A 19,304-nucleotide genomic window follows, 5' to 3' on the forward strand; every position below is an offset into this window, starting at 1 on the left:
TTACGGGCTGGCAAGCGAACAAATAATGGGATTTCTGATTCTAACATTAAAAACCATGTTCTAAAATTTCAATATACTTTTTGCAGATTATATGATTGTGTATCTGAGAGGTCAGTTTCTCCTACTCTCTTGCATACTCATCATCTCTACTGAATTTAAGATGTGCCTCCTGCAAACAATGACAGCAAATTCCCCTGGATGTGACCCAAAAGCACTGCTCACATCACTACAGAACCAGGCTAACATGGCTTTTTTTCTATCAAATGTTGGAAAGCACACAGACAGCAAAAATGACAGAGCACTTTACAGATTTTCTGTGTTGGTAGCTTTGTTTTGATCAGCAAAACACAGAAGGAGTTTTGTGAAAAGAGGAGTTTGACTCTCATCTTTCTTAAAATCAGAAATTCCTGCAATGAAACCGAGGTTGCTTTACATTAGTATGAGAAAGGTGTAAAATCAAAGACACGTCTATGGCAGAGCTCTATCATGACATGATTTCTTTATAATGAAATACAGTGAAAGAAAATGAGTGGCACTGGAATTTTACTGCGCCCCAGACACACATTTGCAATGATTAAACAGATCAGTACTTGTAAAACCCAAGGGCCCAACTTTACAGATCTTTACTTGGGCAAGTAGTTTCACTGAAATCAGCGGGATTATTTGCATACTCAAGTACTGTTTATCTTAGCTGAGATCTATAGGTTTAGGCCACAGATTTCTATTTAGATCTTCTATGCAGAAGAATACACAAAGTTGTGCAAAGAACAGGAGAAAATGAGCACCCTGGAGTTAATTTTCACATATACCAGTGGTTTTCTCCAGCCCTCTGAAGCATTTGATAGACTGGGCCTGTTTTATAATTGGAAATGTTGGCAAAAATACAAATTTCCTGATGTGAAAAACTGCTACTCATGGATAATAAACAAAATCAATTCTTATTTGCATATTCAATCAGATCTCGGTTTGCATATTAAAGCATAAGATGGTGGAATTTTCACACGGTAGATGGATGCCACTCATTTATGCATATATGCATCCAATAATCCTTACACACGCCAGAATCAATCAGAAATACTCTTTGCTAGGCATTCATAGCACAAAAACTCAGTCCCTGCTGCCATTCTCAACTCTTTCTTCTCGTATAGCATATGACAGCGTTCTCCCAAAGCTTTCTCCTATAGCTCTGTCTTTTCACCAGTCAAAACGACGGTTTTGATTTTTGAGTTATAATTTGAAAGGGATACTGTACCATTGTACTGTCAACTGCACATGTAAAGAACAAAACAAATGGACCAGATTTTCAAAGGAGCTTCAATTGGGACTTGACAATTTTGCTTGCAACTGTGACTGCAAAATTAAACTCACCTCGCACTGTTAATATTGAAGTGCAGTGGACTACAGCTTGGATTTGGAGTTTTGGTTATGCATACCTAGTTTACATGTGCCTCTACTAGGAAACAGAATTCACAGCACACATAGTCCAGTATTCTCAGAATATACATTATTCATATTGTCTCTTACACCACAACTCTACAGATAAATGATAGCCCCGTAAGCTACGCTCTGAGATGCTGAATGCCTGCAATGTTTGTGGGACTTGAAGGCAATCGGTGCTGCGAGCAATTAGATAACAGGTTTGACAGTCTTGTAGCCAGTCTCACAGTCTGTACATTTAATTTGCATACAGAAGAGTGTCATATTCAAATATATATAATTCTGTTCATTAAATTAAAAACTGAACCGGGATCCTGTGCTTGAAACTCTAGCTATGTGCAAACAAGAAATATTCTCAAGTAATTAAAGGAAAAAATCATGTAAATGTTCATCAAAGCTAAGCCCTGTTCTGCTGCAATCTTTGTTAGGTCAAGCACAGGGAACTGAAAGAACTGGGAGCACTTAGGGTATCTGAAATAATCAGGTATAAACAGAGCATTTCACTCTTCCGGATGAGTGAAATGCAAAAATCAGCCAGCACGAAGATGAAAGCTCATACAGGATTTCTCAAGTAATGCCAGATCTGATCAATTGAAATACTGTTAGCAGCAGGTTAAGGAGGTATTTATTTAATAATGGGGCAGAATCTAATTGACTTTGCAGGGAGAGAAAGCTAACATGCAGGCAAGTGAGCACCTACTCGCTCTTTCTGAATCTCACCCAGCCCTTTCTGGGAAAGGCAGTGCAGCGCAGGGCTCCCCAGGCTGTGCTGTGCCCTCTGCCAGCACCACAGGCACATCTGCGCTCATGTGCTGGGTCTGCTGAGGAGGGGCTGAACTGCTCAGCAGCCCTGGCTCTGTCCCCTCTGCATGCTCCACGGCAGCCGTGCTGTTCTGCTTCCACAGAATGCCTCCCAGTGTCCTTGCAGCATGCTGCAGCGCAATTCTGCAACCAGCTACACCACTCAAACCCTCCTCGGTTGTTCCAGCTCTAAAAAATTTAAACTATCCGTATAAATAACCTAGAAAATAAGGGTTTGACCCAGCTTAGCATCTTAGGGTACCTTGGGTTCATTTTCTCATGCAAAATGTAATGGAAACCACAGCCTTCCTAAAACCAGGCAAAAGAGACTGGAATCGAAAGTGCATTTAGGTTCCTACCTGCTTGGTTAGTTGTCACAGTGACCGACACGGCTTGGTCCTGGCTGGGGTTGTGCTTGGACACTCCATTCACTGCCCAGACCTCAAAGGTGTAGTTGGTGTGTGCCAGGAGGTCAGTGATGGAAACCTTCGTGGTTTTCAGCCCGTTCTGCTGGGGGCTGAAATGCACACCACTGCCACAGGACCGGCAGCGGCTGGGCTCCCCTGCCCCGCAGCGCTTGCACACCACGTTGTAGGAGATGTCCTCCCGTCCTCCCTTGTTCTGTGGGGCGCTCCACTCCAAGTTCACCGATGTCTCATTGACATTAGAAATCAGGTTCTGGGGTGCAGATGGAGGGCCTAGGAAGAAAAATTCCACATTTTTAGTAACTGCAAGAATGTCACATAGTATCTTCAGACTTATGGCCCTGTGTGGGCAATTCAATGAAGTCAGTGACATCAGAGATCATGCAGAATTTTACTTTTCTGTGTTCTTAATGAAGATGGAAAAGTAACCAGTAGGACAATTTTTAATCTCTTCATCTGACGAAGAAACAATATTTTCCAGCTCTAAATTAACCTGAAAGCCACATACTACAACAGAACAAGTATTTTTCACTTGCGTTACTTAGACTTGTTTTGAAATCTAAACCATGCATTTGGTATATTTTACACTCATTTTTCATGATCTTCTGGATCATGATTGCAAACCATCAAATGCACAAACCACTGCTTTGAGATTTTCAGGGTCCCCCATTACACACGGGCAGACAAACGCTGAAACTGTTGATCATCCAGTATTATTATTATTTTTTTAGGAACAGAACTGCCATATTTTCCACACAAATTGATGTCAGATGGCATTCAGCAAATACTGAAGCCCACAGTACCAGCGCTCTCGCACCACAGGGCAGGAGACAAAGACCCACATCTCGTAGGTGCGCTGCCCGGTTGGCTGTCAGGCACCAAGCAATGTCCCCCACACTCCGCATACAGTGGGTCTGAGCCAGTACGGGGCAGAGGCTCACTGCGATGGAAATGGCTGCTCTGACCAGCTCAGCACCACCAGCTGCTCCACAGCCCAGGCACAGGCACAAACCTCATTTATATGCTTCAATCCCCACAGGCTCCGAACCAATATGTACATTAAAAATGCAAAAGAGCTAATCCTGTGATCCTTAATCTAATTTCAATACAGTTGAGGTGAGACACATTTTTCTATCCTTAAATTTAACAAGAATGATTCCTGGCAACCCCGTGAAACAGATGAAGGATTTTACACAACACAAAAAGCTCCGCAGCCGTCAGAATGCAGCCCCTTCTGGGACCAAGCACAATGGCTCTCTGAGCTACACACACAGTACTATGGGACAGGACACAAGGTAAAATACAGTACCCAACAGAAATGGAACAGAGTGAGAATAAAGCAGGCAAAATGTAACCATTCAAACCAGACTGCAGTGAAGATGGCAATCCTTAGTCATTATGCATGGTTGGAGCTGTAAATACAGGTGTTATTACCAGTAAAATACCGGAAGTAATTTTGTAGGAAGTCACAAATTCAATTTTCATTCAAGACACTGGAGAGCTTATGAAAGCTTCTTAATTTTTTCAAAATATTATTGATGGTTGGAATTCAAAAATATTCAACTAGATCTGCTGGCAGAAAGGAAGGAAAGTTCTTACAAGTTTCATTCCAGGTATTCAATTCCTATTATTCATCCAATGTTAAGAAATTGGAAAAAAAATAGGCAGCACCCATAGTTTGATTAACCGTGAAAATAAATTAATCTCAGTCTCTCATATACCAAAGGTACAAAAGCATCCATCAGACTTAACTGGAAACTGAATAAATAATAGTGAAATTTTGCTGAAATCATAAAGTGACTCAAGTGTAGCAGCAAGGAGGTCAAGCCATCAAAAGGTAACGATGGTGAAGACAAATTGTGGCTTCCTGGGTTCATCAGCAGTGCTACAAGGAAGGCTGAGCTCTGAGCACAATGCAGAGGGGGAGGCTTTGAGGGCTGCATCATGTCCTTGGGCCCGTGCTTGAAGCTGCCAGGACCTAACACATGTTAACTGGATGCAGTATTTGGATTTGGGGAGAGGCACGTAGTTAAGGAAAAAGTCTTAAATTACACAGAGGTCAAATGTACCTACTACTTATCATCAGTGCCTAGATGAAAGCTTCTGCTGCAAGAGCAGCTAAGCAAGGATCGCTTCTCTGTACTCAACTTCACAAATACAAAATTAATATATTCATTTTGAGAGGAGAGAAATCCTCCCTTCCTGCCAAACCTTTGAAGTACAGTCTCCGGACTAACCAGGGCTGTAAGGCAGATTTACTGCCATGAGCAGACAGACCACAGCCCAGCCCTTGCAACAGAGACAGCCCCTGCTGCTGCACCACCGGGCTGCAAGCCTCAATTTTGGTCTATGCACCAGCAATGCTGAGGACATCCAGAGACAAAACCCCAATATGCAAAAAGCAGCTACTACATAGTGAGACTCAGATGGGAAAAAGCAAAGAGCTTTTTCTTGCAGAATGTTACCTTGCTGGTATTGCATTGCCCACAGCTGGGATCGCTCTAGGGCCGGGCTCTGCACCCTGAGAGCTGCCACACTCACAGTCCTAAAGACGTGCCTGTTAGCTCAGTACACAGCAGCCAATTTGGGGTTAATCTCAGACTTACTCTGGTGTCCATTAAGATATTTTCCAAGGCTCTAGGTCCAGTTTCACGTGGGAAAATGTGCCAGAATGAATCAAGCTCCTCAGAAGCAAGAAGTCAGTAATTAGTATGTGGGACAGGGCATAGCAGTGTCTAAACAGAGACGCAGCGAAGCGGAAAACCAGGGAAGCAGATGCTTGCAGGTCACAGAGATGAGCGCACCACCTCCAGCATGAAAAGGAGATGCGGGGGAGTTTCCAAATGGTGGGCTGACATGGCAGTGAGGGGAAAAGCAATTTCCTTTCTTTCTGGAGCATAGTTGTTAATGGAGCTGTTGGCACTGGGAGTGGGGAACAGTTTCAGATTGATGGGCCTGGTTTCAGATGTTGAAACACAGGGCGTATCTGCTCCTTCAATAGTGATCAGGATTTGCTTTGTTTCTGACAACAGAGCTGCTGCCAGAGGAGAGGAAAACCCTTTCGTGGCCGTGGGAGGCTGCAGGCACCAGCAAAGCAGCACTGAGAGGGACCTGCATGAGGGATGTACAGAGAGGGACCTGTTCTGGCATGGGGATCACAGAGAGAACAGGGTATGAGCATGGTTGGCTGAGAGCAGGATCCTTCAGCTGCCCATTCGCCAGCACCATAAGCAGGCACAGGGGAACAGAGAGAACAGAGGTTTTTCACTTTATTCCCTTTTTGGAACTCCACAAACCTTGCTTCACAATAAAGCTGTCAAAATCAGCTGAGCCACGAAGCAAATGGAAGGCCTGGGGTGGAGCAAGATCAGTGTGTCTGGGCTTGGGGAACTGAAGAGTCTGTTTAGCAACAAACCTTTGTCAAGCTAATCTTGCTATCTTCCTCAACCCTCCTATTAGATTTACTTAAATGCATTGTGCAATGCAGATTGTGTTTGGCTTTCTCTTGCTGCAATAAGCTATAGGCTTTGCATCTATTTGTCTGCCTCTTTACTGACAGACAGATCTGGCTGGCTGGCAATACTGTACCCCTGTCAAATGAGTATTCAGGAAGAGTACAGTTTTTAAGGAGTTAACAGCACAAGCACTGATTTGTACTAAAAAAGCTGATACATTTTAGCACCCTTACTACAATCTCAGGCTGCATTTTTCATCTGCCACTATTTGCCAGCCTCCCTCCATTCCTACAAGGCGCTCAGGTCTCACTACCAGCCAAAGGCCTCCTGCAAGCCCTGCAAGGCTGATACAAGGCTGTCGAAATCCCTGACAAAGATAGGAATCATCACCCAACTGGCTCCCTGCTTCCTGCCAGATCACAAGACACCTCCCCGTGCTACCTTATCCGTGCCATCTCTGTGGATGACAGGCCTCCCCAGGCAGGCTGCAGGACCTTCCCCGTCTCACAGCAGGGCCCAGGCGGTGCGATGGGCCCGGGTTGGCCCAGCCGGGAGCCCAGCTCCGCTCTGCAGGACTGAGGGAGCACCCATACGGCACAGGCCATTTCTTTGGACTGATTATTTGCACGAGAATCGTGTTCAGACTCCAGAACAAATGCTCTCAGGGATCAACCTCACCCACAAAGGGAAGGTACCACATGCAGTGAGCCCCACCGAACCACTAGGCTGAAGCACAGAGCATCCTGCCCGACAGACTGCACACATCGCAGACCTGTGCTGGGACTCCTGCTGATGCTGCTGCAAGCCCCTAAACAGAAGGCACAGCCTGCCAGGCACACAGCCACTGCCCTGCCTGCTGCAGCCAAGGCCACAGAAACAGCTGCCCTGCGATCTGAGGGCAGAACTGCAGGTGTGCTGTGCTGGGGAACTCCATTCAAATGGCTATGACAAAGGTTTTAATATCACTGGTTTTACATCTTCCTTTTTTATTACTGATCTGCCCAGCATGGTGCTTCTCTGAAAGCCTCTGTGGGTGGATGCAGTAAATTCAATTACAGTTTTCTACATCCAGACCAGACAGACTTGTTTGACATAGAGAATGCTGTCTTCACTAAACCAGTTAATTTAGTTCAGCAACAGTGTATGGTTAGAAGGCGTGGATTAAAGGGCTGTGAAAGGAGAAGAGAAATAAATGATTCCAGGCGAAACAGCTCCTGAGAGACTCTGCTGTCCTACAGGATGACCAGACATGCTCCTCACTGCCCCAGGCTGACTGAAGCCAGAAGCCCACTACTGACAACAGCAGCCCCAAATGCTGGGCAGGCTTTCAGAGCAGCTTGCAGAGGTTTCATCCCCTGTGACAGCTGCAGTGCTGACAGCCTTTGCTCACTAAAGCTACAGGTGAATAAGTTTGTTGTCCCCATTCTCAGATGCCCCATAAACAAACCATTGAAGATGAAAGCAGTGGGCTTCAGTCTGGCCAATTTTAATGGACCTGAGTAACCACAATAAGCTGCTGTGTCAGGTAGAAATAGAAAAATACCACAAAACAAACCAAAAAACACCTCAGCACAGGATTCTGACACTTACTGCCTTGAAAATAAATAGGACTTCAAGAGACACACAACTGTCCCAGCTGTCCCTGGCAGAGGCTCTGTTCCAGGAACCCCTTTCTTTGTGCTACTTCATCCTCAGTCACTGAGGGTGGCAGTGGATCATTTTGGCAGCAACGTTACCCAGTAAGGGCTACACTGGTATTATCGGTATTTGGACTGTAACCACATCTATGTACTATTAGCCTATGGTACAGTTAATATTTATTACATTGAAAGATATATCTGTGGGAGAACATCTATTAAAAACACAAGCTTAAACCCACACTCTCCACGGAAGTGCTAATGGAGATATTTCAAATATATACCCTGAAGAAGCAGGCCTTCATTATGAGCATCCTGTCAGTCACCAGATCAGTGCATTTAAAATGTAACCCTTTTAAAAAAGGAAGATGCTTTCAAAAGATATGTATGCGGATGGTGACCAGCAGGATGAGGTTTTTTAGCCCTGGAAGGAGAAAATGATTAAAAAAAATAATTTAGTCTGTGTGTGTATGTGTGTAAAAGCACATTTCTCTATCGGGTAACGGATGCCTCTGCAGCCAGGGCAATGGATAATTATTTTCAAGTGGGTTGTCACCCTGCATTCAGTCTGCATTTGCCTGACAGTGTGAAATCGGAAGGAAGCTTCATTGGCAATTCCCACCAGACATCAGAAAACCTCAAGCATGTAGAAAAGACTTTAATCTTCTTTAACCATTCCCATACTCTCCTTGAGGAAAATATCACTGCTTTTTGAGGCAGAAAAAGCAGACCTTAGCTTGATAAGGTTTAAAAATTATTTTAACAAACAATAAAATAAGACGATAGCCTGCTACAGTTGGAAGCTTTCTCACTTCACCCTCAAACAGAGAAAACCCTATAAACATACTGCTAAATGCAGCAGAGTGCCAATGACGTGTTTGTTAATCAGTCAGACAGGGCAGTAAGCTTCAATGGCTTCAGACCAAGGCTGACAAAAGCATCCTCTTCATGAGCCTGCTTCAGAGAGATGCTGACCCTCTTCATCTCCAATGATTTCAAAGGGAAGTTGGGATATTCAGAAACCTTGAGCTAATATAACAAACAAGATTCATACAACAGAGCAGACTGCTACAATTCACTGTACCGTAAAAGCAGCCTAGTATGAACGGGCTGATTTGAATCAGCAGCTTGGCCTTGGTTATACTACAGACAAGCTGTTAAAAGTTAAGTCTTTGATGAATTACAGGAACAGCAGGCACAGGGAAGTAAGCTTCCAACTGTCTAATGGCAGGAAAGCCTAACTGGAAATGTGGCATCGGAAACAGTGAAAAGTTTAGCACGTCTTCTGCTGTACGAGATCTGAGAGGCAGCTTTTTTGTACAGCACAGCAAGAATAAAGGGGACAAATACAGAGGTGCAAGGAAGAAAAGATCCATACAATGAACAGCTCCGAAGAACTTTGGAGTACATATACAGAGAGCAATGTAATGCCACTTGAAGTACATCAAGTGTCTCTGAAGGGTTAGCTCAGGTACTTGGGCACTACGCGAGGGCTTTCGGCTCTCCTGTCAGCCAACGTGACCACTGCTGCTCTCCATGTGACCTCCCGACGCCGTTACTGTACAGATAGCCTTTAATGATTCTAATCAATATCATAACTCAATCATGATCTGAAAATTTGTCTCCCTGTAGGCAAGGCTGAGTGTGAAATAAAGAGCTTACTATTTTCAGAGTGGATGCAAAGAAAGCAATTACTAAACGATCGATGTCTTTAAACTCTTTAAGTTGCCTCACTAAAACATCTGGCAAAGCAGTGCCAGGCACAGCTTTGAGAAAAAGCACCTTGGCCTCCTTTTTCTATTTCATCAGGCCTCATTAAACATGGACAACTGTGGAGCTGTCAATAAAGCTTCAGTGTGTGAGATGTGAAGCCCTTCAGATCAGTCTTTGTTGTTGATCTTTACCCATCTGAAAGTCAAGTTATAATGTAGAGTAAACTTCTGGGCTGTTTAAGTTTGGGCTCAGAAATAAAGCACACACTTTCCTGTGACAGTTGTATACGTTGTGACCACTAATTGCTTCTTTCAGCAGTTGTAGATAGGTCTCCTGTTGCTGTGGCCAGTTTATACAAGCACCAACACTTCTTGTCTGCCCAGCTGTTCCCAATCATTTATCATTATAGATCAGGTGTTCTTACAACCGGTGAGACCAAAGTCAACAGTCCAGAAGACACAGCAGCCACTTGAAATATCAGTCATCTGCTCCTTTCCCTCTCTCTACTCCTTTCTGTGCATGTTTAGCATTACAATGGGGTTTTAATAAGGCATCTGATTTGGTAAACAATTCTTAATTTATTTACTCGGGCAAGACTCCTTTGACTTTAATGGGAGTTCTGCCAAGCTAGGGATCCTGAACCAGTGCCAGTGATAAAATGCCCATTTTATTGGCATGTACAATTTCCTACTTAGCTGCCAAAGAACCCTGGTTACCAGCTTCACAATAGGCTTTGTTTCCTTACCACAGAGAACAATGCAATGGATATTTCCTCTTCTCTCCAGAAGGGAGTTAAGCAAAGAGGTCCAGTTTACTGCTGGCAGAGTGTGGGAAAACTGATGCTTGCAGGTGCCATTCTGTGGGCTCAGAGCTTCTTCCAAAAACTGCCTTATAAGAACCCTCTGCAGCACCGCATACTCTGACACATTATTGTGTCTTCTCTAGTATGCTGTGATGCAGACAGCATCCCATGTGTCCACTCATTCTTTCAAGATAAAAAGAAAAATTCTACTGTGAATACCAGAAGGTTGTCTGACAGTTTGACAAGGAAGAAATCCAACCAGAGAAATATGTCATTTTGTCATTGGCCCAACTGCTGGATTTTTTACTCTGGTAGTCCTCTAATTTACTTCACTGACTCTACAGAACTGGGTCCTGACTAACCAAATCAAAGCCCCCACTTAATTGAATAAACATCTCAGTTAATTTAAGGCTCTGGAGAGAGAAAATCAGAAGACAGCTAATAAACAGTTGCTGTATTTAAAGGAATGATGAATTTAAGCCTACTGATTATAAACACACATTGTCAAATTATTCCCGTCTCCTTTCTTTAAGCCATAACCACTTCTCCTTACACAGTGTTTTTTAATTCCCTCCAGTCTGTCTCCACAGACGAAGGAAGAGAGCCTTTTCCTTTGGGATCCCTGTCAGCCAAAAGCCCTTCCTCTCTGGCAGCAACTGAGGAACTATTTCCCCAGCGCACCTGGAGAAGAAAAATCATTGTCTCCATGCTGTCTACCCACTGCTCTGATGCTGCCATACTGTATGTTACAAGACATTCTGACATACTGTTCACATAATGAACAATCTTTTATGATGTTTTAAGAACAAAATAAATTAACAAACGTGAGAATAGATAGAAAGGTGCAAAAGAATTATTATGCCATAAATTTTGTATCAGAAGAACAGAGACTGCTTTGGCAGATATTTCACGTTACAGAGAGTGGGCTTCTATGTCATGGCTTAGACTGACTCAGTGCCAAAGAAGCATCCCGGGGAGAAAGCACGGCACAGTCAGTACACAGCTACCTACAGCATACCAGCCACCATAGGACAGTGCGCTGTATCCCGCTTTCTTATTCTTCTGTGTAAAAGCCAGAACAGTGATAATCAGTGTTTCAAAATTTAGAAGAGGCACAAGTTAAGCTGTAGGAAAAGGGCACATTTGTTTATTAAAAAATCTAAGCAACCATAATGAACATATGCTCAAATAATCAGCTCCTGTGTAATTATTCCTTCACAAGCACAGTTATTAGGTAGGTAAATTCAGTCTTTTTTGAAAATGCAGGTCAAATATTTCTCTCCTAGATAAATTATGTGCCACAGAAGACTGAGCTAAGGGCAGGACTAACATTTATGAAATCGAAGTGTTGAGACCTTTCTGACCTTTTTTAAAACCCCGACCTTGGAAACAAGTAAGGACAGTGTTATTTTAATGCGCATTCAAATTTTAACAACAGTGACACAGCTCTAGTGGAATCCACATCGAGTTTCCACTGTAGATTGCTCATCATTTCATTATGGTTCATTATGCTGATAACTGTCAGAAAGCATTAGAAGCCGGGGCCTTGAGTAATAGCACTGAAATGGTAATTTAAAAACAATATACTTTCTGGAGGAAATACAGCAGTGTGCTAAATTCAATTAGAAGAGGCGAATGTAAAGACAACTAAGTGACGTTTGCCGTTTCAAGTCAGGTTCTTCGATTTCTTGATAACCTAAACTGGAGAAAGCTCTTTTAAAGCAGGCACTTTTCTCTTGCATCTCACTAAATTTACCCTCATTATCTCTAAGCTTCTCTGGTATAAACTGTCTTAAATGCAACTGTTTCAGAAATATTTCAGGGCACGCCAAAATACCAATCAACTAGTGACTGTTTGGGTGGAACAACAGACTAAATTTTTCAGGGTCACTTACTGAGACAAATTTCAAGCTGGACAGCCTGGTAATCTCTATTTTGTAGAGGGCTTCTAATTAAAAGTCATTAATAATCGGAATCGAACAGACAATATAAACAATACAAAACCGTCCCATATTTGCTCATAATGTAAGCATTGTTTGTTAAGAAACAGTTTGAGAACCTTACTCATTAACAGTGGGGACATGGGACCAACACCCATTAGTCTGGGTGGGAAGTGCACCTGCCTGCATCAGGCTGCGATTCAGGGAGTCTCCCTACCACATCCTTACAGAGAAGGAAAGTCCAGAGTGGGGATCATGATTGAGATTGACTGTTAATCAGCCTTATGGATCTGTGTGCTGGTAAGGCAGTTTATTCCCCATTAGACTGCTAACCTTATGAAAGGCCCAGAAAGTACTAAAATACATAGAAGGTTCGAATGTTTGCCTTAATGCAACTTCTGCAATGCTTTCAAAAGGGAGAATTTCTGTGTTTGCCACAGTTTGTGCTCACGTGAACCCAAGGTCAATCATACCACCTCCACGCCCAAGCACACAGCTGACAAGTCCACTGTGCTTCAGCATTCAAAGTCTAAATTCCCAGCACAGGTCAGTGAGGCAGATCCGGGGCGGCTTTGCAGCTTGGTGGTGACAGACACAATGATTATTATTCCCATGAGGCAAGCGTGAGAGAAAAGAGGCATCAGTTAAGTATGTGCAAGTCAGAGTGTCTATGCTGGCTTTCTGACACAGCCCACTGTCTCTTACACTCACGTCCAGCCACATTCTGCCCTTTCTTGTAGGAGATTTAGAGCAGACATAACCACTCACTTCAGCAGAGCTAAACAGAGAAGAATGCTAAACAGAGAGCCCAAGCTATTTGTTTAGATTGGATGCCTGACTGAACTGAAGGTTAAGCACAGTTTTTACAACTCAACAACGGACAGAAATGTCAGATAGTGGTGTTCTGGAACCAGAAAACTCTGAAGCACCTCCTCTGACCAGCACATCAGGAAGGAGGAGCTGCTTAGTACTTACCATGCGAGCTGTGAGGAAGGAAAGGAAAGGGAATTCACCAATTCCCTGTCATCCACTGGCACAGGCAGCCTAATGGAAAGTCATAACAGTCCTCCTTACCTAACCTAGAAGGCAAGATAAACGACGAGGCCAGCCAGCCTATTAGCAAAGGAAATCAATAGCCAAGGGTCAAAGCTTTACAAAAACACATCCTAAGAAGCCTGAAGTTCTTCATCTTAAAAACTGTTTAGAAATAACAAAGAAAGGATCAATCCTCTGTCCATTCCAGGTGTTCTCTCCAAATTACCTAATGTTACTTTTATTCACCTGGTCTAATAGCTCTCCAAGTGAACAGAAAGCTGATTTTACAAGCCAGTGGAGCACAGTCTATCTTTTTGCTAAAAGAATGGATCTCTGATACTGTGTTTTATTTCTTCATTAGTGTGCCGTCACACTGAGTGATTACTAAATGCAGGGCCGAATGAGAAAACCAGGGTTAAAGAGAGCATAATGAACAAAGAAGGTGCCTGATTATTATGGCTGTCAGCACAAGGGAATTGGGTTTGTCACCTGGTTTAACCAACTGGTAAGAACTGATTAGAGTCTGAATCTATCTGAAAGAACTTTTGATGTTTACGTTCCCTTCTGTCTCCACATCTTGTCAGGAGAGGCAGACAAACGGGGAGTTTCTGCCGGAGGGCGTTCCTTCAACACAGGCCTCTCCAATGGCACTTGCCTGAAACCCGTAGGAATAAGGCAACTTGGTGTGGCAAAGGATGGCCCTCCACGAGCCTCCTGACCCCATTCTTGTACAAGGCCCCATGGGGCTGCACCCAGGGCCTGCACAGTTGCCACCACCACAGCCACGCTCCAGCAATGAAGAGAAGGTATGAGTGAGCAAAGCAGCCCCACCAGCCAGCTCCAAAATAACTTCTGAGTCTTACTTACTTCATGTTGGATCACGGAAAAAGCAGCTCTTAAGCTTCTGGTGAAAATTCAGAGCTATGAAATGTCCAGAGACAGGCCTGCTTCCCAGGGCCAGGCAGCCGTGGGATTGTGCTGTTGGCTTGCCTCTCTGCACATCACATCCTCTGAGACTGCTGCAGAGATGAAGACTGTGGCCAGCACCGTGGCTCTTGCCCTCTCTCTTGCACTCTCCATATTTTCATTGTAGAAGACCAAGACAGGGGACCTCAACTTTGACTGACCTTCAAATACCAGAAGGGAGAAGGCTGCCAGAAGCAAGTCCAAGACTTGACAAAAAAGGCAAGGCTTGCAAGAGTACAATTTGCAATGTAAGCAAACATACATATCATTTGCTCACAATTCCCCCATCTGGAATTATTTTGCTCTCTCCTCATACTTCAGTCCCGCACGTGCCCATTTAAATTCAACCAGCTGATTCCTAATTTGACTTCTATTTGGTCAGTACATCAGCTGCTACAACCAGAGTTTTATGAGAAAATTTTTGCTGGTATAATGCTATTTAGAATGTATCTTCTGAACAATAGTTTTAATGTTGCTAAACACATTTTCCCTATCAAAACGGTCAAGTTTGAAATCTTCTAGTGTGAACAGTGTTACAAAAAGCATGATCCCACCCGACTTCAGCGAGGTTTCACATCACAGCTAGACTTCTATTCCCAATCAGCACTTGGCAAGGGATACAGGGACCTCTCTGCTTTCCTACTAAGCTAAAGCAGCTGCTCCTGACCATACCCAGACCTGCTTAACCACCACCCAGCAAAACTCCCAGGTGAAAGGAAGGAGATCACTGAGGAAGAGCTGGAATCACAGGGTGTGGGAAAGGGATGAGTGCTGCTGAGTTACGGACATACTTTGTTTCTGCCTTGTAAGGGAGAAATTAAGATTGAAACAAATGTGAGTCATCTCTCTAAAATGAATTTGGAATATATGTTACAAAAGAAATATCTCAGCCTTCCCTCACAGACACACACACTACATAAATATACAGTTGAACTCCAAAAATCTGGAAGCATTTTCAATAGCTTTCAGAGAAAGTCACACATGGATATCCCCCAGTAAAATACAGCCCTTTCACTTATTGTTTCAAACTGCTCTGCTCCTACAGAAACAAAAACCAAGGCAGTAGATGATCACGATTTAACACCAGGGCATGTCTAGAGTCTCAGGTCTTTGGCTGCCTAACCCATTAACCAACACACAGGACAAGGAGCTGTTCCAGTAACTCGGCGGGTGTGCTCAGCGTGCTACGCCTTTTGTTTCTCATGCTGAAAATGTTCTGGTGGAACTGAAGCATAATTCCATTTGCTGTGCATGATGTATTTATATACAAAGGATGTATTTATATACAAAGGATAAAATAAACTATACTTTTGGGGAGGTTTTATTCATTATGGTTTAAAATTTCTTATTACTATGCCTTTTGGAGGAACACTCCTACATTCCTAAGGGCTATCAGCAATAGTTTGCACAAATTAGATATTTATTGAAATTATAAATACTATATATTTACTCCGTATCATACAATTATGAAAAAAAGATGTCACAATTTCTAGAAATACCAATAATTTAAATATGAAGAGTGATGTCATCTATTAGACAGGTCCTCAGACTGGAAATTAGACCTGTAATTACTTCCATTACTGAAGCTTGCAAGTCTTTAGACTGTAATCTCTCAAGGGTCAGTGCAACCATATCACTGTTAGGAATTCAGGGCTGAAAGCTAGTGTTTTCTCTCCAGAAGCGTGATCCAAAATGCAAACCTCCTCTGCAAAGGGCTACAATAGCTAATGAACACTGCTATCAGAAGCAGGACTTCTTAGACACAGCTCTCCAAGCAGTATGAGAAACAGGCGATGAAAAGGGAAGAGAGTATTTAAACACCAACTTACGAGTGCAGGGCATGGATGCAGCATCATTTTCAGCTCGGAAAAAGCCCCGATCGCAGGTGCAGGAGGTAGAGCCTTCCCAGATGGAGTAGCTGTGAGGCGGGCATTTGGCACACGCAACATCTGTCGAAAGCGCCTTGTAGTATCCGATTTTGCAAGCTATAGAGAGGGACAGGAAGAGAGAGTGTTACTTGCCCAGGCTGTGATCATAAATCTCTGCCTTACTTATTCAAAATCAAGGCAGGAGACATTTCAAAAAGATCTAATGATGTCCTCTTAGCCCCAGGTGAAGAATTAAAATCGTCATACTCTTAATGAATACTCCTATGTCAGGAGATACCAATTTCTAATTCCAACAAGAGCTATCCTAAAAACTGACTTGGAGATGGCAAAAAAATTATGGACTCATGTTGACACTGCCAGAAAATCAGCTGCCTCTTTGTGCTTACTGTGGAGCTGCACACTGTTTAACCCACGTCCACCTGCATTCGCATACACCAGAGCACGCAACAAAAGGGTGCAATTGCTTCATTCTATGACCACTTAAGGAATGGCAGCTGACAGCCAGACCCTGCCAATTTTTAAGAGGGAATGGGACAGGAACCCACTGTGATTGGCAGCGAGGCCATGTGCCTGACATGCCCGGAAATGGCTCATCTCCCTCCTGTAAAGGCGGAATTAATTTGGCTCCCGATCCCCAGCAGAGGAAATCAGCAGTGCTCTCCCCTCCCCGAAGCCAGGACTCATCAGTGACTGCACCACTGGCATGAGGTCCCATGTGCGGCTTGGCAAGCTTTCCATGACATCATCTTTGTAAGTGCAATGCTTACACGGATGGGTACTTTTACATCACTTGGAAAAACTCATTAGTATCATTAATAACACATTTTAACGGTGGCTAACGCGTATGCCATCTCAGAAATTTCTCCCTTGGCTCGAGATAAAAGCCAACCACCACCCTGCTTTCAACACTATGGACAACAGAGAAAACACGTAAGCACGCAAACACGTAAAAAGGAAAGGTAGTTCCAGGCATTTGCTCACGTCTGGCCATTGATTGCCGCCCTAACACCAACTCTCCCTCACACATTGCCACTGATCACTGCCCCAGTGCCACGGTTCCCGTCTCCCTGCCCAATGCTGTGCACAGTTCCCACCCGGCTCTGCCCACGCCAGGCTCCTTCTCCTGCTCACCTTCCATTAGCTGCTCTCCTTTTCCTCCCCTTCTTTAATGAAGCTGTCCATATTGGGAACGGGGAGGGGCTTAGTAACACATTTATAAACCAGCAAGTTGCTTCCCTCATTAACCAAAGCCATTTCTGGAATTTCCCTAACGAGCCCTAACTTTACGACGTGCCGTGCACCATCTGCAGAAGCGCTGGGAGACCTGCCCGCTTTTGCTCGCTTTGGCTGCCACTGGACCAGAGAATCTTATAAAAACACATTGCTCAAATGACTAAGATTTATGCTTCCGGAGTTTACATACATCGCGCAATTAGATAAGGTTCAACTCGCAAGGTGCTTTCTGGCCCTGCTTCAAATGGCCTTGGGGTTTCGAGGAGAATCAGAAACCGCAGTGCTGGCAGGAGGAGTGGTGGGGCCAGGCCAGCCCACGCACAGCCCAGCAGCGTGCCCCCAGCTCGGCACAACCCCCTGGGCACGGCCCGTCAGTGGGCACAGCCACGGCCCCTGCTTGTGAAGTGAGTGGATCAGGAAAAGGGAAAAGAAAAAGAAAGAAAAAAAAATAGAGGGAAATTAATTTTCCATTCTTTGCAATAGGTGGTGAACGAGCTGTGCTACTGCTACAAGTCCTCCTGCAGCCGGCTGAACAGCAGCTGGTTCTGAGCTGAGATCTCAGTCCTGGTTCGGCTCTTCTGCCTCAGCCCAGCAGCACAGCCAGTACAGTGGGAAATAGGAGTCCAAGTGGAGAGCACACTAACTGCTTCCATCTGCTATTTAAGGGTTTCAAAGAAAAACACATGAACTCTAACATTATTTTAATATGAGCATGATTGTTCACAGAAATTATTAAATGAAGAGCTACATTTTGCATTTCCCCAGTATTAGAGCACTCTGAGATGGTGTTCACAGCTGCAAGCTCTGCACTGACTGCAGTGTTTTACTGGAAAGGTAGAAAAATGGAACAGGTTTGAGGATCCTTCCTCTGCTCGCTCTCCTTACAGGTAATAGATGGATGCAGTGGGTACTGCAAGGTCAACAGACTGTAAGTCAAGGATTTTTTCCCTTTGTTTGAAGCACTGTATTTTGCTTTCTACTATATTAAGCCACAATCATTAATATTTCAAGACCTGAAGAAGGCTCTCCCAGTGCAGTGACTGCTCTGAAGCGCACACAGCCATTTTGCTCCAGCTGCACAGACCGAGCCATCGGCTCTCTTTGCTTCCTGTGCTCTGAGATTCACCACATCTCAGCACGTGGCACAAAACTGCATTAGAGAACACGCTGCACTAAGCCAACAGTCTTTACTCCCAGAGCTCGGTGGCACTGTCACTTCTTGGTTAAATCCAACCCTGCTAGGGCAGCTCCACACGAAGCCCTGCGGCCGCAGCCATAACCAGCAGAGCCAGGGCAGGGAGCAGAAGGGCTGCCTTGGAGCTCCCTGGCTCAGCATGCCAACACACAGCACATGCAGAACCTGCTCCATGGACATCCCACTGCTTGCTTAGGAAGGGCTTGCAGGGTAAGGCAGGCCACGAGCAGCACTCTTACACAGTTTTCAAAACATTCCAATGTGAGAAGATGAGTTCATGTGTGCTGTACAAACTGTGTTCCTTAGCTAGCCTTAATTAGCTCTTTCTGTTAGCTTAAAGAAACAACAACAGAAAAGAAAAAAAAAACAGACATCTTTTCTCCCATTCAGTTCACCCACAGCCACAACAAGGTTACAGCCCTCTGCACTGTATCCAAAGAAAATTCTGAAAAATATTTTCAGTACCAAAATGCTCACACTTTCTTTTAGAAGAAATCTCATTGATTCTAAAAGGATGCCAACTTGAAATACCCATGCTGATATCTTAGAGTTGCCATGTTACAATCTATTCAATTTCTATTTCTCCTAAAGGCAGGCAGGATTTGTCCAGCAGTGCCAGCCAAAAAGAAACCACAGGGTTTCTTTTTTAAAACAAAAATGACCAAACTGATGCATGTCAGAGCTGCAAAAAGCGCTCAGAATTATGGAATTTCAGTCCAGTCTCCATGTAAATTTTCTCAGGCGGTTTTTCAAACTTCATTTTTTTTTTCATTAAA

The 19,304-nt window shown here is 44.0% G+C and overlaps 1 protein-coding gene across 1 annotated transcript; it reads right to left on the minus strand.

Annotated features, from left to right (window-relative positions):
• Nucleotides 1–2,532: 2,532 nt before the first annotated feature.
• Nucleotides 2,533–16,221, minus strand: LOC104912635 (ephrin type-A receptor 4-like). The gene is made up of 2 exons (XM_031555112.1): nucleotides 16,041–16,221; nucleotides 2,533–2,936 (listed from the first exon to the last, which is right to left on the minus strand). Exons 1-2 carry the CDS (start codon nucleotides 16,051–16,053, stop codon nucleotides 2,548–2,550), a joined length of 402 nt encoding a protein of 133 aa, XP_031410972.1. The 5' UTR covers nucleotides 16,054–16,221; the 3' UTR covers nucleotides 2,533–2,547.
• Between the last annotated feature and the right edge of the window lie 3,083 nt (nucleotides 16,222–19,304).

Source organism: Meleagris gallopavo, chromosome 11 (assembly GCF_000146605.3).
Source record: "Meleagris gallopavo isolate NT-WF06-2002-E0010 breed Aviagen turkey brand Nicholas breeding stock chromosome 11, Turkey_5.1, whole genome shotgun sequence".
NCBI classification, from domain to species: Eukaryota; Metazoa; Chordata; class Aves; order Galliformes; family Phasianidae; genus Meleagris; species Meleagris gallopavo.